This window comes from Antechinus flavipes, chromosome 4, assembly GCF_016432865.1.
Source record: "Antechinus flavipes isolate AdamAnt ecotype Samford, QLD, Australia chromosome 4, AdamAnt_v2, whole genome shotgun sequence".
Lineage (NCBI taxonomy): Eukaryota > Metazoa > Chordata > Mammalia > Dasyuromorphia > Dasyuridae > Antechinus > Antechinus flavipes.
In genome coordinates this window covers 328,803,542-328,830,384 of record NC_067401.1, presented here as the reverse complement: position 1 = coordinate 328,830,384, position 26,843 = coordinate 328,803,542, and the positions used below count along the sequence as shown (strand labels likewise).

Below are 26,843 nucleotides of genomic sequence, written 5' to 3'. Positions count from 1 at the left end.
GAAAGGGAAAGGTTGAGATTTTTTTGGAGGGAAGGTATCTTAGAGAGTTTCAGAGAAGTCCAAATGTTGTATATCTGGTGGGAGATAAAATAGAGGTCCTGCAGTCATTGTCTTGCTTTCCAGATATAGGGTTCAATTAGGGGATACCGATGAGATGTGAACATGGATTCAATCTTGCAGTATAATGAGACTTCAATGTCATTTGGATACATTTTTTTAGATATTTATTTCTATTTGTCATGCAATTTTAGTCTTGTTTGATGCTTTTCATTGCACTATAACTATCTTTTATTATAACATTAAGTCTTCATTTTACCAACTTCTACTGTTATATTTCCATTTAACAGGAAAACTTGTTTCAAGTTAAGTGGAAGATCTTAAAGAAGGAAAATTAAAAGTTCAAAATCATAATGGGTGAAAATAAATATCAGAAATCACATCTAGGGGATTTTAAAAATCTGATTAATTCTACTAAAATACTATTGTTTGATTTTTAGGACAGTTCAGCAAATATTGTCTGAATTATATAGGTAAAATTATTCACTTCACTTTTATGTGTATATACATAACATTGACCAGCAATCATATGATTTCATTCTTTCAAAACTCCTCTAATTATCTTCTTGGATAGCCATTTTCCTTTACTAAGTAAGCCATAGACTAATGTATTAGTTTAAAACTAAACAGTAATTTCCTGTTACCAAGAAGTATTAGCTGGCCAATGTACAGATGTCAGGAGTTTTCTCAATCTCCTAATGGAGCCCTTACATTCTATCATGATGTTAGTATTGGATGTGGATTTTGGTATATGCTGTACATATGGGAAATGATAGATAAAATGGAATATTGTGGATCTTATTCAATGAGTCTCTGAATCCTTGTTTTCTCAAACCCAATTTAGGTTTTTGGCACCTTGGTATTTTCATTTCAGTCCAAACCCAGAGAAGCTAGCAAACTTCTAGCCTATGTTTTCTTACAGTTGAGAAGCTCCTCCCCGGTGGAGGCGGTCGGTATGGATGTATATAGACACAGTGTGTAAGGGAGGATCCTGGTCCCCTGTGCTCTTACACATGCTGGAAGAACTGCAGGAAAAAAAAGGGGGGGGAAGGGGAATCAGCAGTAGGACTAAGATGTTGGTGTAGACTTGCTCTAGTGATTATCCTAACCGGCTTTCAGCAGAGTCCCGCTGGATAGCTCCAAGAGACATTCCCACGGGGTCGTTATCTCTCTCTTTTCAGGTAGACAGTGCACTTGGAGGAAGAAATTAAAGCACCCTGAACGCATGGATCAACTTTTCAAGTGTTTTGTTTTGTTTTAGGACAGTTTCTCTGGTGGCAGAAACTTGACGGGGAAGAGAACGCCGAGTAATCCCATCGATCTTTTAATATTCTTCATTCCTTGGTATTATAGAACACATGAAAACTACAGTGAATTTTTCAGTGCTTAAGACTATGGTTACAAAATCTCTTTCAAACCTTTCCCTGCAAACCGACGAAAATGAGAGCAGCTTGATTCCGGAGGTCTTAGAGGCAGATTCCTTGCCTTCCTCAGAACAAGGCACCATTGAATTCGTTATCCGCTGCGTGATCCCGTCGCTGTACCTGCTTATTATCACAGTGGGTTTGCTGGGCAATATTACTCTAATGAAGATCTTCATCACAAATAGTTCCATGAGAAGCGTTCCTAACATCTTTATCTCTAGCCTAGCAGCTGGGGATCTGCTGCTTCTCGTGACCTGCGTGCCGGTGGATGCCTCTCGCTACTTCTTTGAAGAATGGATGTTTGGGAAAGTGGGCTGCAAACTTATTCCCGTCATACAGCTTACCTCAGTGGGAGTTTCTGTGTTCACTCTAACCGCGCTTAGTGCAGACAGGTAAGAATTACTTGCCACGACACTGAGACTTTTTTGGTGTTTTTTTTTTTTTTTTTTCTTTTGGCGGGGGAAGGGGAATGGATTGGGGGTGAGGGTAGGAATGGAGGAGAGGTGAGAAGAGGAGTTGAAGAGAAAAAAAAGGAGTTAAAATGTAAAGAGAAAGAAGCAGGCAGAGGAAGAAAGGAAGAAATCTAAGGAGACAGGGAGGAGGGAAATAAGGAAAATGGGAGGGGAGAGAGGAAAAGAGTAAGGATGAAAGGAAAGACAAGGAGGGGAGAGAGAGTCAGAGAAAATGGGTAAAGTGAATTAAAACGTAATTTAAACGTCAAATTTGAAAATAATTCAAGAAATTTATTTAAGAAAAGATCAAAGTACTTGAAATCATTTCTAAAACGCATTTATGGGTACATCATTGCTTGGAGACTCGTACAGCTAGTTTGACCACTTTGTACGGTAAAAGTTTAATTTCAGGTGTCTTGTGAAGGGAGGAGAAATCTTCAAAGTGAGACTATATTTTATCTTTTAATCATTAGATTCACTTCATAGTTCAGAATATCTCTTTAAAGTAACTCTCTCAAATGTTGTCAGTATTTTGCCTCTAAAGTTTTTATTGGCCAAGGGGAAAACCTTTGTATTAATAATGCACTGCTACTCTGAAGCAACAGCATCTACTTTTATGCAATGTCCTAAGACCCAGTATTTTGGACATTTTATACTTGTTTAGTACCAGCAATTTAAAAATATACACTTTCTTTGTAATTGGGATATATCAAGTTTTATTATTTATAGACAATGGAATAAATTAAAATTCAACCTTATGCAAGATATTTTCAACATTTTTATTTACAAAAATAAAATGTTGCAAAGCAGGTGTTTCAGTGATAGAAGGAAATTATTTATTGAGGATTTTCTATACAAATAAAATCATAAGTTTGATCACCTTCCCCAAATCCACACACTTTCTGTTAAGTGTACATGTATATGCATGTGTATATGTATCTATATACATATATAATATGTATATATTACTATCATATATATAAATCTACAGAGCTATATAGACTAGATCCTAGTCTATATACTTCATATACAGTATATACTCCAATTGTTTACTTTTACAAATGAGAAAGAAGATCCAGAGATATCATGTGATTCATAATTTATGGTTTGGCATGTTATGGACCTAGGATGAGAACACAAATCTGTTTAACTCCTGTCCGGGGATATTCCCACTATATCTTGCTCTCATATTCTTGCTCATCAAACCCTAAGTAGGTAGCTAAAGGAAAAGATTTTTTTCCTTTGTCTTCCTTTCTTCCTTCCTTCCTTCCTTCCTTCCTTCCTTCCTTCCTTCCTTCCTTCCTTCCTTTCTTTCTTTCTTTCTTTTTACCAAGAAGATAAGCAATATCTGCTTAGTTGAGTAGAAGCAGGAACTTGGAGAACTGTGTATGCCTTAAAATAGCAATGTACTAATTTGATACTTTATACTTCCAGGAACTCACTTGTATCATCTAAAATTTTGAATGTCATATTGTCTAGGAAAGATGAAGTAAAGTGGATATAAAAATAAGTATATGAAAAATTGAGTTTCTTTAATTTCTTAATCCAAGTTGTGAATTATTCAGATCATTGTAATGATTCCTTATGCTACTTTGTCAGTAGAAAGTTGATCAGAAATAGCACAAGGATAAAGTGAAGTGAATAACTGAATAAATATTGTTAAGTTGAAGCTTATAGAATATGATTCCAAAAATTTTAGCTTTCAATATACACCTCCATAGAGAATAGTTGTTACTCTGAGTTATCTAGAAACTTTATTCAATTATATGTATTACTTTACTTACATGGACACAACTCTTATTGTACTTTTTAATATGCATTTTTAATATTCCTGAAGTGTGTAAAACTTATGATATTTCTTTTTGGATTAACTTTTATGAAAAATCCATTTTTACGTGTTTTAAATTAAAATGATAGTATCGTGATTTTGGACAAATCTCACGTATGGCTCTTATTATAGAAGTTCTAATAATTAAAAAAAACTTAAAAAAATTTTTTTTCAGACATGAATCTTAGTATTCTGGTAGGACAATCCTGAGTTTACCCAGTTGTTTTTCAAAACTGCCAGAGAAACATAAGTAAAATTATCTTGTCTAAGGTCTGGTACTGTATTCTATTTCTTATCCAATATTAACAGATAGCAGGTAAGTGTAAGTGGTTTCCATATAGACTATGTTCTTAGTGAATATGTCCCAGGCAATTTTAATACCATATGAGTTTCCTTCCTTTTATTCAATTGATTTCTGAGATATTTCTCTCTGTATTGATGTGTGCTTAGGGAATAAAATATGAATCCAATATAATTCAAGATCCGAAATGATTTTCAATTTATTTGCTATTTTTTTAATCTCTATTTTGAGTCTTCCCTTAAAATATGGATGATTAGAGGATGAGAGTGGTGATAGTGGTGGTAGTACAAATATACCCATCCCTAGATGCTCCCACATATATGTATATATGTACATATGTAATTATATGCATAAACTCACCTTCTTGATCTATCACCTCTCTATCTGGGATGGATAGCATTTTAAAGTGAGTCCTCATATTTAATTGTAACTATGGTTGGTTCCATTGTATGGATCAAGTTCTAAAGTCCTTCAAAGTTTGTCTTTACAGTATCATTGTTATTCTATAATTAATTTTCCAGGTTCTGCACATTTCATTTTACATTAGGCATTTTTTAAATACTATTTCTCATTCCCAATGTATTGTTGGTGATATGTTTTACATTTGCATCATTTTCAAAAAGCTCATTTATACTTTGGTTATTTGAAGCTTGAAACGAATTTTCTTTCTTTTATTTTTAAAATTCTGGATGTAGCAATCATCAACAAAAACAGACATTTCATTATATAAGGGAAAATGAAGAGAATTCTTCAGAATATATTAGATCTTTCCATTGCCCTTTGAGTAAACTATAATTTTTATTCTGTTGAAATTCTGTGTCATATGATTTGGAACCATATAGTATTACTGGAAAACTATTGTTAAAATATACACTTTTGCAACAGTGAATAGCTTGAAATTTTTGAAGGCATTGTGCAACTTTCCAAATTTGATTTAGCCTAATCTTCTACTCCTATTCAGTCTTCCATCTTCATAGTCAGTTCAAGTTATCTATACTGCTGGTTTAATTCAACTTGTGGCTTATTTAGTGATAATAGCTTACACTTAAATAGGATTTCATGGTTCATAAAGTGCTTTAAGTTCATTGTTTCATTCAACCATCATTATAATCCTATAAATAGGTTGTTACAGATAATATCTTTGTTTTTCAGGAGAGACAATATTGCATAGTAAATAGAGAGCTGTCTTTGGAGCCTTGAGGATGTGGGTTCAATCTCTGTTTCTGATATATACTAGCTATGTGATGCTCCTGGGCAAGTCACTTAATTTCTCATTTATATAGACTACTCATAAAACTTAATTGCAAGAAAGGTACTGAGCTGCATTGATAGAGGAATGTCCTTATATAGGTTTAATTTTTATCCTTATTTTACATATAAGGACACTGAAAAACAGATATATTAAGTAATTTATCTGATGTTACACAGCTAGTACCAAATTGTTGGGATTCATTCAAGAATTCTGCTTTCAAATTCAGTTCTGTTTCCATTACATCAAGAGATCTTTGTAAGTATACATTGTTTTGAAGCCTTAATTTTAATACCTATTCTATCTTTTGTTAAATATTATATATGTCTATATTAAGTGTAAACACAGCAATAACAGAATAAATAGAAGAGAAAGAAAATTGTTATTGATTTATTTCACAGCAGACCAAAAAATGACATGCTGAACAATCCAAAAATATTAAATGTTGATCTCATTAACTAGCCTCAGTGACAAAATAACAAATATTTGAATATAAATTAAGATTGAAACTTTTTTTGGCTAATTCATACAAAATCCCTGATATTGAATCAAGAAGAAATTGGACTTTTTTATTTTTTGATCAGAAAGACTCAGCTATTTGAAAATTTCATAATCATTGAATCACAGAAGATCCATCTGATAACGTTTAATCTTCTACTTGCCTTTTCCTGAGACCACAGAGAGGCCATCAACACAGCAGGTTGCAAAGAAGAAAGTTAATTATAGAAAGGCACAAAAGCACATAAACATAGTGCAAAGTTTAGTAGAGACTTGATAAAATTAAATCACATTATTGAGGTATCAAATTTTGACCAAATCATTATGATCCACTCATTTGAAAGTCTATGCACACAATCGACTATTTAAAATGCTTGTAAATTAATTTAGCTATAGTTGTCCTTTGAAGAGAGTCATATATTCCTTAAAAAATCCAGTTGGATCCAGTTTTTATGACTAGGGTTAACTTTATAGGGAAATATTGGGGAATTTCTACACGTGATTTGCAGAATATTGGCAAAACTCATTACTCTCTCTTTATTCTCAAATTACTTTCTTATCTCAAATTTCTTTCTTATTACCTGTTATAATTCCTGAAAGCCCACTATTAGACTTCCCTTCTTTTTCTTCTTAAAGTCTCTTTGATCTTTATTTTTTTGTTGTTAAAATTCATTAGCTTTTGAAATAAGTAACATTTTAGAAAGAGATCTAACCATGTCAACACCCTGCTCAAGTAGCTTCAGTGGCTTTTCATTTTTCTTTTCTTTTCTTTCTTTCTTCTTTCTTTCTCTTTGTTTTTTCCTCCTTCCTTCCTTCCTTTCTTCCTTCCTTCCTTCCTTCCTTCCTTCTTTCCTTCCTTCCTTTCTTCCTTCCTTCCTTCCTTCATTTCTTCCTTTGTTCCTTCATTCCTTCCTTCCTTTCTTTTTCTTTTGATAAAAAACAAATTATTGTGTTTGGCATTCAAGCTTTTCACAACCTGGTTCCCTCCTGTTTTTCTATGCTGAATAATTATACATTGTCACTCTTCTTGTACTTCCTGCTACAGTCAAACTTTTGGTTTACTTGGTGTTCCCTGTAGATGACATTCTATTTCTCATTACTGTATTTTTGCAGTCTGTTTTCTACATCTTCTTAGAATCTCTAGTTCCCTTCAAGAATCAGCTCAAATGCCACCTCTTTGAGGAGCTCTTTAGCCTTCAAGCTATGAATAACTTCTCCTTACAGAAAAATAATCTACAATTATTTTTATGTATCCTGAATTACCTATGAACATATTATATCGTTTCCCTTAGTAGAATGCACTTTCACTTTAATTATATTCATATCTCCAGTATCATATAGAAGATACCTAATAAATTTTATTGATGTGATATAAATGAATTTTTTGATATTTGGTCATTAAGTAAAACAACAATAATCAACAAAACAGACATAGTGAGGCAGAATATCAAAAATAAGGGTTCAGTATATGATGGGGAAAGAAGGAAAAGAGAGATACTTAAAAAGGAGGTTTGAGGATATCAACCACAAACTGCCAACATCACAATTTTACCTAGAATTAACTTCCTCAAAAATGCCAAAAGGTGACATTTATATAGTATTTATAGAACATTCATGTCAATAACTTTTTGAGTTAGCAGAATCATATGACTATGTCCAGAGATGAAAGGGATCTTATAGGTCATCTGGTTTAATTCCCTTCTTTAGCAGATGAGAAATTGAGGTTTAAAAGTTTAAATAAATTCCTCAGGGTCACAAATTTTTTAGTAGATTTCAATCTCCCCCCCCCAAAGATGGCAAGCAGTTCTATATATGTTAAATATGTAGCAGTATATCCTAGATACAATACATATTTGCAGAACCGAACAGTTCTCCCACTGCACAGGGAGAGTTGAATTCAGAAGGTAAAAATAACTCGGGAAGAAAATCAAAAATCAAATAGTTCACATTCATTTCCCAGTATTCCTTCTTTGGGTGTAGCTGTTTCTGTCCATCATTTATCCAATGAAACTCAGTTAAGTCTCTTTGTCAGAGAAATCCACTTCCATCAGAATACATCCTCATACAATATCGTTGTCGAAGTGTATAATGATCTCCTGGTTCTGCTCATCTCACTTAGCATCAGTCCATGTAGGTCTCTCCAAGCCTCTCTGTATTCAGATGATATTTAACAGTATAGAAAAAACTTCTGGTCCAATTAACAAATAATTAACCTTCAAAATAAAATAAAAAGAATGAACAAAATAACTTGAAAAGAATCCAAAAGTGAAAAGAGAATATGATTACATTACTGTCCTAAATATCTCTCTATAATTGATTTTTCCTAGGAAAGAAATAGAAATAAAATTGTTAATATAATTTGATGGGGGTTTAACTGAGGTCTTCCTGACTCCAGGTTTAGCTGTGCTAGGGACCGTGTCACCTCACTTCCTCTAATAAAGAGATACTAGTAGGTTATTGCATCCATTGTGAGTTGAAAAGGAAACAATTTTATGTTGTAAAAGTCATCATAAAGGATATGTATGACCAGAAAAAGTTAGTGGGCTGATTATGTATGCAAAGTGAAGAGTGGAAAGGGGCAAGAAAAATATGTGAAAAAGGATTGGACTACTGCTTAGAGTGAAGAAAGGGATGGTAAGAATGAATGATGGTGAAAAGAATAAACTAAGAGCTCTTAACTTCATACTAAGCAGGATTAAAAAAAAAGTTTAGTGGGCATTAAAATTTAAGGGAGGAGATATTTAAGAGAACAATTAAATCTTAATGACTTGAATTTACTTTCTTGGATGATCTAGCTATCAGGCTATAAAACTGTAATGTGTTTTTAAAATTTCGGTCAATAATCTTGGAATATAAGACAAGTGTCATAGGATTCATAAAAATATCCCGATTTTCAAAAAAAAAAAAAAGAAAATGATATAAGCTTCAAATGAAAAAAAATAATCTTGACTTTAATTCAAATGTATTATTCAGAAGATAATTTATGAACTTTTTGAAGGGAAGTGTTAATCACCAGGAATGAGTATGGCTTCTTCAAGTCTAACTTCAATTTCTTTTCATTTTTTGGCCAATTTACTCCTTATTAGAGGAAGATAGGTGACAGTTTCAAGAAGATTGATATGTTATGAGGCTCCTCTAGACATTGTATACTTGATTTTTGCCAAGATTTAATAAAGTAAACAACTTGGAGAAATGTGGGTTATATAGGAATATAATTAATATATAATTAAATTTGTTAGTAAATTTAGAACTAATTGAATGACTTGGCATTAGAAGGAATTATTATTGATTTGCTGTTAACTTAAAGGAAAATCCTTTGGTAGCATGTTTCATGGATATGACTTTGACTTTTGTTGCTCATTTTTATTAATGGCTTGCATAAAACTTTAAAAAAAATTCACTTTGTTAAATTTTGAGATGAGTAGCTAAAGTGTTACATGAAAGAATAAGAAGGCAAAAAGCTTTCAATAGGTTAAAGTATTTGAAGAAGATGAAATTAATAAAGGAGTTTAAAATTCTATATTGTTTTTCAAAAATCAGCAGAGTTGAAGAAACAATGCCTAAACAACAATTTGTATGGAATGGATTTTAAGTGAAATGTAAACTCAGTATCAGTTTTCAATGTGGCAAGATTTCCAGAAACAAACACTCAAACAAACAAACCCCTCCCTCCCCACCCCCCAAACAAATTCTAGGCTGCAGTGACACATTCTTTGTCCTCAGGAAGCTTGTATGCCCAATAGAGAAGGCAATATATAAAATAAAACTGGAAAGGGGGTGAATAAGAATTTTAAAGTATGGTTCAGAAATGTTTGGGAAATGGTGGGGAGGCTAATTCCCAGAAAACATAAGGTAAAAATTCACCTGTCAGGATTGGAAGACTTAGTGACAGTGTTTAAAGTTTTGGTGGGGGTTTAAAGATGATGATCAGAATGTATAGAGGGCTGAAACTCCAAAAAGGTACCTTGAATCAGACAACAGAGCACTTAAGGCTAATTACCTATTGGATGTGAGACAATGACTCTATTAGCATATGTTTGGATAAATGGTTCTTCTCACAGTTGGTGCTTACTGAATGTTTGGTGTTAAGATAATTGTAGGCAAGGATTTGAGGGCAGAATGAGAAAATCCAGAATTACTTGGCAGCAGAACAAGGAGGAGAGAAGCTGGACTCAGGACTCCAGGATCCAGGAAAGATCTTTGGCAAGCCTCTTGACAGTTTGTCTGCCTCCTTCATTTCTCCCCCTAAAGACCAAGGACTTTAATTTATCCTGACTCTGGCTGACCCTGAAGCCCTCCAAGAAGCTATCCAGTACTTTACAAGAATGTATAAAGCACAATGGGAGGTGATTAGAAAGTGATATGGAGGCTTAGTTTCAACTAAAATAAAATGAAATCCCATTAATTAGATCAGATATTTGGCCTTTTGGTCCAGATCAGATCCCATGAAGAGTACTGAAATCAGTTCTGGGTCTGACATTTTATGAATCACTTTAAAAATTAGTTCCATGATCAAGAATGGTTAGAGAGACTTGAGAACAGGCTATATAAGAATTGGCTGAAGGATTTGATAGTATTTAGTAATATAGGTATGTTATAAATATTTAACAATGAAAGATATTAAAAATAAAATGGGCTGTCTTGAAAGAAAATAATGTAATATTAACTGACATTTATGTTTGGAAAGTCCTTTACATATATCAGCTTTCCATTGCTCGAAATCTTCGTATGGGAGCTAGATGATTAATTTTCAGGACTTTTGCACAAATTTCTATTCAAGTACTAGTAATAATAGATGACCAGTGAAGTATCTTCCAAATCCAAGATAATGTGATTCTAAGGTCCTATGAGGCTCTATTATTCTATGAAATCTTATGAAGCTCTGATTATATGGCAGAGACTACCAAGAAAAAAGAAGGAACTGAGAAAAAGAGAGGTCCTGTTCATTTTGACCAGTCTGATTATGAATAATTTTTCATAAGCTGTTAGGAAGTTTGGCATGTCATTTAGGTAATTTTTCTACCCTAGGATGTTATCACACTTAAATAACCACAATCAGATGGACCAAAGAAAGAAGACCCAAAGAAAGAAGTTCCACTTTTCTTTCTCTAACTTCATTCCTTATTTTCAGGAAATTCATCTGACTATAAAATGAAAAGTTCTTAGGTTACAGCTTACTCTTCTCTTTTACTAGGTCCTCCAGACCTAGGAAAAATATTGTAACTAGCAAATACTAAATGAAGTATAAGCTATTACCAGTCTAAGTTGTATATTCCTTGCATTAGAGAAATCTTGTGAGATTTCAAAGCAGAAAATTCTAAGAGATGTAGAATTCAAAGTCTTTCATATGTATTGAAATTTGTACATATTATTTAGTTTGTCAAAATTGAGGCAAAGATGGTCTCAATATTTCAACTCTAATGCCCATGTCAAACTTACTAACCTGCATTGTCAAAAGTGAGGACTTGCAGTCAGATGGTGGTATGACAGGATTAATGGTGATATTTTCAGACACATGAAATCTTTTGATTTCCCTCAATTATATTGACTACATATGGGAATGGTCCAGTGTTAAATGATGTCATTATTTGCTTCTATAAATCAATCAATTTTATCAACAAGCATTTATTAAATAGCCACAATGTGTGAAGATCTAAGGATACAAAGTTTAAAAATGAAACATTCCTTGCTCTATAGGAATTATATCAAGAAAGAATACATATGCACATAAAAGCATATAGAAAAAAAAACATACAAAAAGAATTAAAATTAATTTTGGGGGGAGGTAGTGGCATCTGGGAGGATTAGGGAAAGCCATGCATAGGAAGTAACATTTGAACTAAGCTTTGAAGGAAACTAGAGATTTTAATTGGCAGATGTAAAAAGGGAGTGGATTCCAGGCTTGGGTGACAGGCAGCTTGTGAAACATTAAGGAGATGGAATACCTAGAATGAGAAACAGGGGAATGTTGTGTGGGAAGGGATTTTAAGGAAGAGCATTCAATTGAATGATAAGAACATGGCAGTGATAATTTGTGGATAGTAGAAAATATCATGTAAATTCCAGGCTAGGTATAGCATACCTAGAACACAGGAGATGAGCTGAGTGTGAGGGCTAGTGGGTTATCAAAGCAGTTTTTGCCTGCTTCACATTTTGCTCAAATTTAACCATAATCTAATTGGTTGTTCAGGTAAATAAATGAAGATTTGACATACAGAGACAATACAAGAGCCTATGAGAAACTCCTAAAAACAGAAGTTATTTAGGTCTGTTTTTTAAGATTATGAAAGAGAAGAAAAATAAAATAAAAATGTTTTTTACTGTTATTTAAGACATTACTATGTATTATATTTTAATATATAATATTAAGAATATTTTTTAAATTAAAGCATATTTTATATTTTAAAAAATCTGAAGAGATTGAGATCTTGCTGTAAGTTGATGAACTCTATTATAACTTAAAGAAAAATCAGCATTGGTTTATTGAACTGCCCTATGAGGAATAGCACCATTCATGAATCTCACATTCTTTAAGTAAAAAAAAAATGGCATCTTTGATTTCTTGCCTTCATAAATAAATATAACCAATTTCAGTAATCCAAGTCAACAGGCATGAAATTCACTCAAAACTAATTCTTTCTTCAGAATCCCTATTTCTATGAAGCATTTTTCAGGTACAGAAGTGCCCTCAGGAGCATTTTCATAGATGAGCCATTCAAACAATTCCAAATAACTGTCAGGGATTGTCAGTTCTACTCCCTTTAGTAAATAAAAATAACCTTTCAGAAGCCAATTATTTGCTTAGTCCATGTTTTGCACTCAACTTGTGACAGTTTTAAGGCTCTATTTTTTATGCCAGTGAAATTTGCTGGAATATCCCAATGTGATTCCTTTCACAATGAACATTTCTTTAGGAGGGAAGTTTTTGGAGATGTTTCTCTAATCCTGAAAACTACTAATCAAATTTAAAGAAAAACCTAAATCCATTGGCTTCCTGAAGTTAACACACAAATTGATTTCATTGTAACTGTTAGACTGATGTCAAACATTTTGTGGAGAAACAGCTAGTCCCAACAACAGAAAATTAAAATAGATGGAGCATTGGACAATTGATTGAAACTGGGAGTTTTCCCATTGCATGGATGACTTGTCATTTCTATTTAAATGCCGATTCATGTTAAACTTAGGGCAGGTATCTAAATAAGAATAATAAATAGCCACATGCTCAGCATTAGATCTTAAATATTTCAGTTTTAGAGATAATAATAAATAATGATGTTGATGATGGAAATGAGTGTGTTTATAGGGTCTATGTTGAAAACATACTTTATAAATCTTATGTCATTTGATCACAAAAGGCATACAATAATTCTTATTTTACAGATCAGGAATGTGAGGTTCAGAATACGTCAAAGCTGAAAGAATATAGAACTTGGGAGTGCAAAGACTAGAGTTCAAATCTTGATTCTTTCTGTCTTACTAGCTGAGGGATCTTGTTTAGTTGTTTTTTGTTTGTTTGTTTGTTTGTTTGTTTGTTTGTTTTGTTTTGTTTTGTTTTGTTTTGTTTTTGGTCAATTGGGGAAGCAGAGAAGACACTAGAAAGGAATCAGCAGTTGTGATTGGTCTTACAATTTGTGCTGAGTTCTTTCTGAGTTTATTTCCTAATCTGAAAGATTAGGTTTGGGGAATGGTTTATATGAAATCCAGGATTCCTACCAGTGCAATTTCTCTGTAAGCACTGTGCTCCAAATATAAAATGAATATCATATTCCTAGCTTCAGCCTTTTCTTCAAAACTAGGGAGAGCAGGTATTTGATTTATTTGAAGTAAATTTATGGGCAACTGACTTCAAATAAGGGTAGTTTCAAGCCAAAATAAAATAGGTTCCCCCTCTCCACCCTGATATCCACTCCCTTTTCATCCTAAAAAACAATAATAGTAACAATTGTAATAATATTGCTCATACTGTTCTGCACTATGAATTATTTATTCCAGACACACAGACTGATGGCTTCTTTTCTAATTAGAAACCAATTCTTAAATTATGCACTTGACCCTCTCCAGAATCCAAGCTTCTTCCATCCATTAGTGATCTTGGGTTCAAACCTATAACTGAATGGGCTTCAGACTACTGGAAGGTATAAAGAGTTTGATTTGGGTTTAGGAACATTAGCTGTTCAAGTCAGACAGTCAAATAAAATTTTTTAGCTCTTGTTGCAAGCTAGGCACTGTGCTAAGTCCTGAGGATACAAAGAAAGACAAAAGATAGTCTTCCCTTAAAGGAGTTGACAGTCTAATGGGTAAGATAGTATGTAATCAACTATGTACAAATAAAATGTGTGCAGGAAAAATTAAAGAAAACCAATAGTTGATACTACCATTAAGGAAGAATGGGAAAACTTTTTACAAAAGGTAGGACTTTTAATTGGGGCTTAAAGGAGTTCAAGGAAACTAGGAAGAAAAACAAGAAGGGAAGATGTTGGAATCTTTACAAATTGTTAAGTCATTAGAGTTGATAGAGACAATAATTATCTAATTTAGCATGGTTCAGTATCCTTGATCTGATCTTACAAGGATGTTTTGGGCCAGAACCTGAAACAAGGTACTAAGTAGAACTAATTGATACAATGTTTGTATTCACACCTTTACTCATTGGAGTTCACATGGTTGGGAGATTTCAGGGTTTAGTATGATATATCCGGATTCACACCTCCCTTGAAGCTCTTCGGGCCAGAGAGCACGCTGGGAGATATCCCACAATCCCACTCTCTCATATATAAGAAACAGACAGAGGCTCTCCGAGAGAGTTCAGCTGAATTAGATTGGAGAGGAGCATGCTGTGACAGACACAGCACTCTGGGAGATTGAGAGCCAGAAGCCCTCTCTCAGAGGCAAGAGAGATTCATTCCATTTTCCAAGTGGCTGGCTGGAGGACTGAAGGACAAACCTTTGGATTTGGAGACATTCGGAGGGAGCTCTTGGAACCAAGCAGAGAGAGAGGCCTCAACTAACCGGGCTATTTTGGAAGGAGAAAATAAACGTTTGCATTTTTACCAGTTAGCTGCATTTTGGGTGATTATTTACTTTTAACTGATACTAAGACTGCCTCCAGAAAGCCTCCCCGAGAAACCTGCTTGCTCCCAGAGAGAACCATTTTTATTTTAAAGAAGAAAAACACCACAGGAAATCATTTTGGGTATAAAAGACAGTCAATGAAAATGCTCAGAGTTTGGATATGGAGAATCTTGGGAAAGGATAGCATGAAGTCAATGTCTATATCACATTGTATCTGGGAGGGAATAAAATGTAAAAAAAGACTGGAAAGGCCAAATTGTTAACAGTTTTAAGTGCCAATAAGACTATTTTGTATTTGATCTTGGAGTGATGGAATCATTTATCATGTTGGGATCTCAGTTTCTTCACCTACAAAATGGGAATATTAGTGTCATAAGAGAATCTCTGGTTCAATCTTTGTTGAAAGCTAAATTTGGGGAGAATATAACTTACTTCAATTGCAAAAAAAACAAAAAACAAAAAACAAACAAAAAGAAATCCTCAATTGCAAACAAAAAATATATAAAATAGAAAGAAAAGAAAACAAAGAAAAAAGAGAGGAAAAGAAATAAAAAGGGGTGGTGGTGGTGGTGGGAATTTAGCTTTTGGAATGTCTCCTTCCCTTATTGAATCTGACAGGTGAATCTGGATATACTAAAAGGACAGTCATCTATTATCTATCTTGTGTAGCTAATGACATCCATTCTTCTAAATAAACATATTTTTTTTTCCTTTGTATAACTACCATAGTATAATGAGCATTTATCTTTTTGCATATCTGTTTGGGGCAATGTATCTGATCTTAAGAAATTACAATTTAAAATTATAGGTGGATTGGGAGAGTTCTTCACTAATGAATTCACAGATTTAGAACAATGTCCTTTCTCACCCTGACCAAAACATCAAACAATGACTCTTGTATTATCTACTGGGGTGGAGTGGACAATGGAATGTTTTGGAGAAACATCTTCTTGTAGTGGATAGAGCTAGCCTTGAAGCCAGAAAGATCTGCTTTAAGTGTCTTGCTGATTTTTTTTAGTATCCTGGGCAACTCTATAGAATTCTAAGTTTCAGGAAAGTGCCAATCAACATTAGTAGAAGGAGTTTTCCCATTCCTAAATTCCTAATCAAGATAAAATTACTAGTCCTTTCTCTCTCTCTCTCTCTCTCAATATCCTCTGAGGAACTACATAAAATCTAGTTTTGTGGAACAAGTTAACTTTAGGAGATCTGATTGTGATTTGTTTGGAAGCTGAAACTTCCTCTTCTAAAATAGAAGTGGGCAATTCCTCTGCCACTTAGGAATTTTAAAAAGCTAATCTTTGCTATAATTCCAATATCTAAAAACTTTTAAATTGCTAAAAATGCCTTGATGTGCTCTTTCTTTTTGAAAGATTTATTGAAAGGTTTTGTACTTTAATCTAACACAAAAGTACTGACAGTGCATCAATATCAATAATTATGATCTTTCCCAGAATTTTAGAAGATCAATGGAAGTAGAAGCATGTGGTATATGTATAATCAAAGATAGAAAATGACAAGTTTGAATTCAGGGGAACGTGAAGGTGAATTCAGTGAGATTATCTTTTGATGTAGTTGTATTAAACAAAGATGGCAGGTGAGATTCAATGAAATGATTATTAAAATTTCAATACATAGACTGCATTTCCATTTTCCTTTTCAATTTTTTTTTGTTTCTCATTTGTTAAAATTGGCACTATTTTACTGAGTCTATTTGTACAGGTGAAAATAGCCCTTTGCATGTAGCAAACAAGTTTGGGGACCCTCATTATTTTTGTACTTTTCTCATCAGTGCTTGAAGGATTATATTTTTATTTGTATTATTATTTTGCTGAGGCAATTGAGGTTAAGTGATTTGCCCAAGGTCATCACACAGCTAGGAAGTGTTAAGTGTCTGAGGTCAAATTTGAACTCAGATCCTTTTGACTTAAGGGCTGGTGCTCTATCTACTGTACCACCTAGCTGCTCCTGTATTATATATTTAAGTTAAAAAAAAAAAACACTTTCATAGAGACAAATCCTTTAAAACTAAAAGATAAATAGGTAAAAACCCTCCAATTTATACTGTAGGGTTGCATTGCCATCCTGGGATTGAGCCTCTGATAAATTGTGTGTTTCCAGATTTGCCTTCTGACATTTTTGACTTTGTATTATGATACTTACATAGAACATCACATTGGCTTTAGCTCTCCATTTCATGTCTAAAAAGTTTAAACTGTGGTTACTTCTGACAAAGATTCCTATGATCTTTCCCATTATCTTCTATTCCAATTGAATTTGTGTCCTCCCAAAGCACAATATGTAATGGCCCCAGGATGTATTATCAATAATAGCATCATTGGGCTCAAAAGTCATCATTTTGGTAACTTTTGCTCTGCAGTGACATGAATTATTTTCTGAAATAAATCTTTTACTGCTGCCTTTTGTAAGAAAAACTTACTAGAAATTGGGATCACTAGGCAATCTTTCATTGTCTATCAAATAAAAGAGATAATGAAGAGAGGATGCCGAAACTCTAAAAATTCTTGAAGGAGAAAATCTTCTTCAACTCTGCCTCAGTGAAAGACTGCCCCAGGGAATCAGATAAAGTGGTTTACCTAGGTGGGGCTGGTTGAGTCTTGAGCTGAAGAATTCCAACTCAACTCAAGCTGTACTCAGCCCCATCAAGGGCAACCCCCAGCTTGTAGCCAACTTGAGCTGTCCCAACTCCCATTAAGACATTCAATATAAAAGAGCCAAACTAAAACCCTCTCTTTGCAGAGGTTCCAAACATGCCAGCTATGCCTTGCTTGGGATGCCAAGGAAACTCTCTCTTTACCCTCATCTATTTCCCTAACCAGACTTTTTGCCTCTCTGTCAGGATTTCTACCCTTACTTCCAATGCCCATAATAAACCTCTTTTATCAATCTAGGTTTTTGGGTCTATAAATTCCTTTACAGAAAACCTCTGCACCACCAGAAGGGAGTCTCCAAAACTCCCTACCCTTGCACCGAATCCCAAAGAGGTGCAGGAGAGCCAAACCTCTCCAATTGGTTCCCTGAACCCCTAACCTGCCACTAGACCTTATCATTTAACTCCCTGACCACCAGAAATCCTAATCTCATTTTGGTTCCCTAAATCTAAACCTTATCAATGGACTGAACAAAATTTAAGGATTATTTTAGATCTAAAATGCTATGATTTTTAATATATAAGGTACATTGGTAAAATCAGTAGTTTCCAAAATAGGAATTAGGATCTTCTGGGGAACCTGTGACTTAATATGTGATCAACCAGTCAGAGAGTGGAAAGATGAGTTGGTTTTCCACCCTAGTTATCTTGAGGTTTTTGTCTAACCAAAGATATTTATTCATTCTTCACCATTAAGTCCCAATATTCTCCAAATTCACTCCTTTCCTGTTGTTGAAGCTGCTAATCCCTCAGGCACTTATGACCTAACACCTACCCAAATACTTTTGTGGCATCTGTGCTTCTGCCATTGACAGTCCCCATTTCCCCAGCCGATTTGGGAAAGGAGTCAATATATATCGGCAAAAACAAAAACAAAAACAAAAAAACCCCAAAACCACTAATAGGAGGGCAGGATCAAAAAAAAAATTTCAGACCACTGTCTTAGAAAACAGTAGAAAGTGGAGTCTTGATTACACTTAATAATATGGAATTGGGAAGAAAATGTGCCTGAGATTAACTCCAAATTTCCTTTACATCAAGAGTTTGAACATATGTTACTAAATTTTTCTTAGTTATAGTTTCAAATAGTTGTAAAATACAGTTAAGTTTCAATGATACATTTATACTATTTGGTCTCAAAGTATGCTTTCAGTTTCTTATTTATTTGCTTAAACAGGTGATGAATCCTTTATTAATATCTATTATTTATTTTGGTTCCATAATTCACTCAAGAGGAGGCATTTAACTTCAATTATCTCTTTCTCACTCCCTGGTCATAAATTGTAAATATAGCAAATTAAGGCAGAAAAAGAGCATTACTATTTAGGTTGGTGCTAAGAAAGGAGACTATCTCCAGGAAGAGGTAAAGACAATTTTCTTCCCTATGGATATCAGGGGAGTTTTGAGCTCAGTAGTCGTATTTTCATACATCAGAATTCAATGACAATGATTTAAGAATGGGTATCATGTGAATTTGGTGTAATGATAGAATCTCTTGATGATTAAATTAGATAAGTAAACTATTTTACAAACTTTAAAGTAATATAGATGTGAACCATTATTACATATTAACAATTCTTAAAGCTGAAATTTTTGATTATCTGCACTATTCTGCTCCTCCATTCAGTGTGCAACTGAATCTAAAACTTGTAATTCATACCTAATCTCCAACCTACTTTACTAACAAATAGTCATAGGGAAATGAATAATGAGAAACCTAGACAATTCATGAATTGGACAATCTGTGCCTGAATAGTAGAGCATTATCTTTGTTGTCTTTTTTTACATGTTAGAAGAAACTTGAAAAATAAAATTAAAATTTTGTTTTCTTTCTAGATATAAAGCCATTGTGAATCCTATGGATATCCAGACATCAGGGGCAGTCCTGTGGACCTGTATGAAAGCTATTGGCATATGGATAATTTCAGTGTTGTTAGCAGTTCCTGAAGCAGTGTTTTCTGAAGTGACCCATATCAGTAGTATGGATAACGGCAGCTTTATAGCATGTATGCCATACCCACAAACTAATGAGTTACATCCAAAGATCCATTCAGTGATGATTTTCTTGGTCTATTTCCTTATACCTCTTGTTATCATAAGTATTTATTATTATCACATTGCAAAAACATTAATCAAAAGTGCACACAACATACCTGGAGAGTACAATGAACATTCTAAAAAGCAGGTAAGAAATGGGTGGGAGTAAGTATAAGATACTAATTGTTTTTTTACCTAGTAAGCTCAGGAAACTGTGATTGAATGAATAAATGAAAAATCATTTATTAAGTAGTTACTATGTGTAAATGACTGTGCTAAGCACTAGAGATATAAAAATAAAAATAGAGAGATTCTCTGTTCTCATGGAGCTCACATCCCAAGGCTGATGAGAGTAGAAAGGGGTAGAATATATGTATATATACGTATATAGTAGAGATTTCAGTCACAACTCAGATGTAAGGATTTGATTGTATTTAGAATGAATTAAAAGAAAAGCATTATCGCTTTCTTTGTAGTCAAGCCTAGTCTGGTACACAGATGGAATATATATTTATACAATCTGGTGGAATTTAAAGTGATCTTAGAAGGTCTAATCTGGACACCCCTTTCCTCCACCCCACCTCACCCCCGCCATTATGTGGCTCACAATACTATCATAAGGTTTTAAATTCTACTATTAGAGATCAATTTCTCAAGGTTAGTGTATTTAAAAAAAAATTGTAAACATCTTGGTGAACAGGGAGTGGTATATAACATTGTTAGTCATAGTTATTCTGCTTTTCCTTCAGAGCAGCTAATTGAAATTCAGATAGGAAATTGGAGTTTTGTTGAAAAATAAGGAATGGAACAAGAGAATTAATTTCAGAGGATGGACACTGCCTGGGGAAGGAGACATAAGTCTGATGATACTATGCCAGTTGCTAAGCAGCCTGAAGGTAATATGAAAATGCAGACCAAGGAGAAGTGAGTGCCAGGAGGTGGAAAGGGACTGAAGTTGAATTTTGACTACTACACAATTTTACTTAGAATTGGCCCTGAATTCCCATAGTAAAAAAATTTTAAATCCAAATCACTTCATCATTAAGAGCATTACCAATAGGAACTAATCATATTGATTTTTTTCATTAAAAAAAGGGGGGGGGGAACCAAAATGCAACTACTGGAGATCAGGGAAAGGCATCCTTGTATGTAAACCTGGAGAGAGAAATTCTCTATTATTTTTCATAGTTTGGGACAAATTATCTCTGTCTCTTGTGGAGAGAAGAATTAAATTGATTTAAATTCTGAGATAATGCTTTATAAATTCCTTTGAATTAAATACAAGTAATGAAAGGAAATATGGATGGGGATTTGGGTACTATTATAATGTCCTTCTCTAAAATATAATGTTCTCTGAGAACAGGTTTCTCAGGGGGCTTCTGGGAGCAGCCTTAGTTTCAGTTCTGAGTAATCACCTCAAATGCTGCCAGGAGTTAAAGTCCAAATCCTTTGTTTTCTCTTTCAAGTATTGTCTTCTTTCTTGGGCCTGGTTAGCTTTCTTAGAGGCCTATCTCTCTCCTTGGTTCCGAGAGCTCATGCCGCTAGTTCTTTGTTTCTTCCAGCTTCTGCCTCTAGCTCTCTCCGAATTTCTCCAGCCAGCACAAAGGTGGAATATGGAATAAATGTGTCTCCTCCTCTGAGAGTGGGCTTGTGTGTCTGACTCTGATAGCTTCTTGTTTATATGCTGTACACTGAGTACACACCAATCATTATATCACTGGGAAACGATTATTTGTTGTAGGATTAAATCAATTCTAAACTAGATTTAAATATTGTCTCCTCAATTCCACTTAGTACCTTGTTTCAAGTTCTGGCCCATAACATCTCCTTGTAGGATCAGATCAATCATACTGAACCATGCTAAATTAGATAATTATTGTTTCTATCAATTCCACTATCTTAGTACCTTATAAGAATCTTAACATACTACTACTAAAACTTAGTATCATCCAAATTTGGTTTTTCAAGTAAGGGTTTTGATCACAACCTTTTTTTTTAATACTGGGTCTCAATGATATTACTTTTTTGATTGAAAAGTGAATATTTTATTTCATACAATCACATAATGCTTTTCAACATATGGGTATTTTGTATTATATAAACAAAGTATTCATTTGAATTATATTTTTCCAACCAGATCTGGCATAAAGGGGAAATTATCACTAATTAACTTTTTACTCTATTATCCTAAATAACATTATTATGATTTTAAAAATAATAACTTTGATGTGGGCAATACAAATATTGTTATTTTCACTTTTAAAGAGGAGACTGAGACAGAATATGTTTAATTGACTTGCCTAGAGTCATATATCTAGTGTTGGAGCTAAGATTCAAACTCTGTACTCTTCTTTACTATATTGTCTCTTTTTTCCTTATGTTTTCCTTATGTCTTTTTGCCTTATGTTTGCCCAGTAGAAGAACTTGTCCCTTTTATACAATGACAAGTTAGATGAGCAATTTGCAAATTCTTACCAACAAAACTCACAACTCATTGATTTCAAATTATGTATCCTCCAAATAGGGTATTCTATATGGAGAACCTTTGTTTATGGAACTTCTTTCCTACTTTAGGCAATTCTTCTCTTTGGTGCCCAGGTAGATATACAACTAGTTGTGTCAAAGTCATAGAACGTATATTTGCCAACCAAATCAGCTAAAGAAAATTTTTCTTGAGAGTCTACTATGAGTCAAAGCATTGTATTGGAGTCTGAGAAATACAAAGAAATTGGAGGCATGATTTCTTTCCAAAGGATATTACAATATACCTGGGAAGATAAGATACGGATGTTAATTACCCATCAACAAATTAGAGTATTCAACTCAATCATTTCTATAGGTTAATTCCCCTTTTATTAGTCTATATTATTACTTTATTCTGTAGACAATGAAAATACAAGGGAAAGACAGAGTAATATGAGAGGGGAGGGCATTTGGACATTATCCTAAAGTTAATGGATTTTTTTTAAGGCAACAAACTTTTTTTTTTATTTCTGAAAATGACTCATCAAAAAGTTAAAAACCCAAATTATCAGTTGCTAAATCATTCCAAGCCAAATGAATTTGTTTAAATTAGAGCAAACAATATGAGTGTGCAGGTTTCCCTGTTTTCTTCTTCTCTGTTAGATTGTTAGACCTCTTGGGAGAAAGTAGATTTTACATGTGACAGATCTTTAGTACTCTTCCAGAGTAGTAGTGTAGAATGAATATTAGGCATCACTCCACTATCAGGAATAGTTGTACCCATCCAGAACTCATGAAGTTCTTAGTCATTTTGAATGACATGTTAGATATGGCTGCAGTGGATGGTAATAAAGGCTTTTTCTTTCTTTCTTTTCTTCTTCTTCTTCTTCTTCTTCTTCTTCTTCTTCTTCTTCTTCTTCTTCTTCTTCTTCTTTTGGTCTAAGCAGAATAACCAGCTAGTTCTAGTAACTATACCATCAAATATTAAATCAAAGAGGTCAGAGAGATAGGGGTTGAAATTGAAATAGTAACTTCTGAGCAAAAGATTCGTAAGACAGAGTTGGTAATTTTGGAATATTTACTTGGATCAGAGGTGCTGATGTCTCCAAATTTTGGTGTAATTTGTTATTGAAATAGGCAACAGAAGCACAATTTTAAAATTGGTATCTTCAACTGGAAGGAAACATGATATCGAGAATAGTAAACTGGTCTCGGAGTCAGAAAAGTATATTCAAATTCTCCTTCTGACAAAGATTGGTTGTGGACAAGTCACTTTGACCTTTCAGTGCTATAGATAACTCTCTAAGAAAATATAAGGAGTAGTTGCCAATATGTAAAGGGAAATATCATCCCTGGATTTCCCTACACCAATAAAATCACAGATCTGAACATATTCCACTAGTAACTCAAGAGAAAATCTTGGTACTAGTACCTTTTTTTTTCAATTTGCTACATAGCAATTATGTTAAAATATGTGTCAGAAATTTGGTGGTAGAAAATGATTTAGAAATAAAACAAAAGAAACAATCAATCTCTGCCCCTCCCCTGCTCCCTGCCCCAATAGAGGAGACTTTACACAAAATAATTACCTTCAAAATGCATATTACAGAAAAAATGAAAAGAAGATCATTTTGAGTTTTTGAGATTAAAAAAAATAAACTTGTGGGATATTTTACAATTTTCACAGGTCAAATACACACACACATACACATATGTCTATCTATATACATACAAATGTATATCTAGCTATTTGTGGGAAGCAAGGTAGACTTCAAATAAAGAGATCATAGATAATAGACTTAATGTTAGAAGGGATTTTAGAGATCATTTAGTTTAGCACCTTCATTTTGCCTATGAGGAACCCCAGAAAGATTATTGGTGAATTACCAAAAGTCACTGAGGCATGAAGTGATGGGACCTGGATTTGTCCTCTTGTTCTGTGGCCCTAACTTAAGTATTCTTTGTACTGCATCATGCCATGTAACCATAGACAAATCACTTAAACTCTTTGAGCTTCAAATTTCTTATCTCTAAAATAGAGAAATAGTGCTTTCATTTCAAAAGTTCTTGAGAGGAAAGAGCTTTGAAACTCTAAAAGGTTCAATATTATTAGAGATCTGTTTGGAAGGGGAAGGGTAAAAAAAAGGTTAAAAATCATTCCTATTTTAAAAGCCTCTTCTATTTTTTTCTATTCAGACTATTATTGCATCTAAAAAATGCCCAAGTTTGTTTTGTTTTCATGTCTCATTAATTGGGTAGATTTAACATAAACAGAGATAATTTGTGCTAATAGTTGAAGGCTCAAAAAAAAAAAAAGAAAAACAGTTAAACACAAGGGAGCTTTGAAAGATTGTGGGTTAGAAATATAAAAGCTTAGGCATTTACTTGTGATTTATCATCTCAGTGTATGTAAACTGTCAAATATAAGTGGTAAAGGCAATGCTGAATGTTATTAAACTAAGAGATTCCACAGCAATGTAAGGCACCACTTTGATGAAAAGAAATTATTGTTTGGTTGTTGTAATTGGGATGCATTGTCAAATCGAGGTCTTCCTCACTCATTTCAATGATTGTTAGGTTAGACACTGACGATTTGATTCTGTTCATCTGGATGATTATTTCTGTTCTATTTTCAGATGGAAACACGAAAACGCCTGGCTAAAATTGTCCTGGTCTTTGTAGGCTGCTTTGTGCTCTGTTGGTTTCCAAATCATGTGCTCTACATGTATCGATCTTTTAACTACAAAGAGATTGATCCATCCCTTGGCCACATGATCATCACCTTAGTGGCCCGGGTGTTGAGCTTCTGCAACTCTTGTGTCAACCCATTTGCTCTTTACCTGCTCAGCGAGACCTTCAGGAGACATTTCAATAGTCAGCTTTGTTGTGGGAGGAGGGCTTACCAGGAGAGATCTACCAGCTACCTGCTTAGCTCCTCTGCTGTGCGAATGACTTCTCTGAAAAGCAATGCTAAGAACACAGTGACCAATTCTGCCTTCCTGAATGGGCACAGCATGAAGCAGGAAATGAATCTGTGATTCCAGTCATTTGATTCACTATCTTGAAAGAACCCACTCTTTCTATATCTTTGCTGAGCTGAGCAGAACTAAACAATTCTTTCCTTCTTCCTATGTTCTTTCAGCTAGTTCATTAGAGAATCACTGTTGACTCAGAAAAAAGCAAGACAAACAAGACAAGTATTTTCTTTTGAATGAGTCCTTTAATTACATTCAACACATGGATTGCCCCCATGAAGACTGAAAAGCAGTCTAAACATCTTCTGTGCTCTCAACCAGCATCTCCCCACACAAAGAATGCCTTAGCTTAATATATTACAAATTACAAACCATAGATTTAAGCTATTGTTACAACTGACTGCAGAATATTTTTCTTAGAAATGTGACATGAATTTCTATATTGCTTAAGATTTTCCATAGGGGTTACATGATACTGAGATTTTGTTTTTCAGAGACTTGCCATTTTTAGCAGAAGCTACATTTACAGATGCTTACTTTGTGACCTTCTTCTTCAAATGGTACCTATATATACAAAATGAAAGTTACTTCAAAATTTAGAACCAACTTCTAAGTCGTGATAATAGCCATTGAAAATTCAATCAACGTGTCAGCATAAGATGCTTCCCTGAACTTTAGAATGTCAGCTTCTAAGATGATATGATGAGGTTTTTTTTAAACACAGTGAACAACAATAACAATAACAATTCATTAAACAATGAAATAACAATGGTTAGTATCCTTTATCCTAAACAATAGACTTCTTTGGTGATGATTTGTCCCCATGAGTATGATCAAATCAATATACTTTGTTCTTCGAAAGCTATAATTATGGGGGCTCTGCAATTAATGTCACTTTCTGAACAATAAAAATAACAACAGCAACAAGAAAGATCAAAAAATCTAATTTGTTTTATGATTCACATCTCATAGGATCCTAGATTTAGAGGTAGAAAGGATTTTAGAGGGGATCTAGTACAATTTCTGAGACCCAGAGAGATTAAATGACTTTATACAAGGCCACATAAAGATTTAAAACTTAAGCTCTCTCTCTTTCCATATTGAGAATGTTGTCCACTATACCATATTATCTCACAATATGCTATGGGAATTGCCATCATTTCCCCCCTCAATTTAAAAACAGACCTAGTTTTAATTAAATGATCCAGTCTCCAATTGTGAATCAGAAAAACCTTGCCTTTGAGTCAACCCATTTTAAACCATTGCTATTTTGAAATGACATATCACAGAAGTGAGTTAGATTATTTAGGGAGTAAATATGACAATACTAGGGGTTGTAGGGCAAATGATAACACCCAGTGGTTCTAGAGATCAAATGAAATGCAATTGACTTTTATCTCTTACAAACATTTCAAGTGAGGAACTAAACTACCTCACAAAGTATTTGCTATTGATATAATTCTAATTGTAAGTTTTTCCTTATATTGAGCTGAAATCTTCCTACTTATAATTTTCACTAATAGATCTTAGTTTTGTCTTGTGTATATATACATATATATGTATATCTGTCTGTATGTGTATATATATATCTACACTTGAGTTCAAAAAAGCCACTACATAACCATAAAATTAGAGATGTCTGCTATGTATACCATTTCCTTAACATTTCAATAAAGTCTTTTACTTTGTGGAAACTAAAATTGTTATATAGAAGGATACATTTCATAATGCATTTTTGTGGAATGATATTTTTGGCAGATATCTTTGTAGTTTAAATTCCTTATCACTACTATATTTGACTTTTATACCAGTT

General features: G+C 33.7%; 1 protein-coding gene across 1 annotated transcript; it reads left to right on the top strand.

Annotated features, from left to right (window-relative positions):
• Nucleotides 1-1,186: 1,186 nt before the first annotated feature.
• On the top strand, nt 1,187-26,571 carry NMBR (neuromedin B receptor). Its single transcript, XM_051997863.1, has 3 exons — nt 1,187-1,873; nt 19,392-19,740; nt 24,692-26,571. The coding sequence occupies exons 1-3, from the start codon at nt 1,416-1,418 to the stop codon at nt 25,091-25,093; spliced, it is 1,209 nt and encodes a 402-aa protein (XP_051853823.1). The 5' UTR covers nt 1,187-1,415; the 3' UTR covers nt 25,094-26,571.
• The last annotated feature ends 272 nt before the right edge of the window (nt 26,572-26,843 follow it).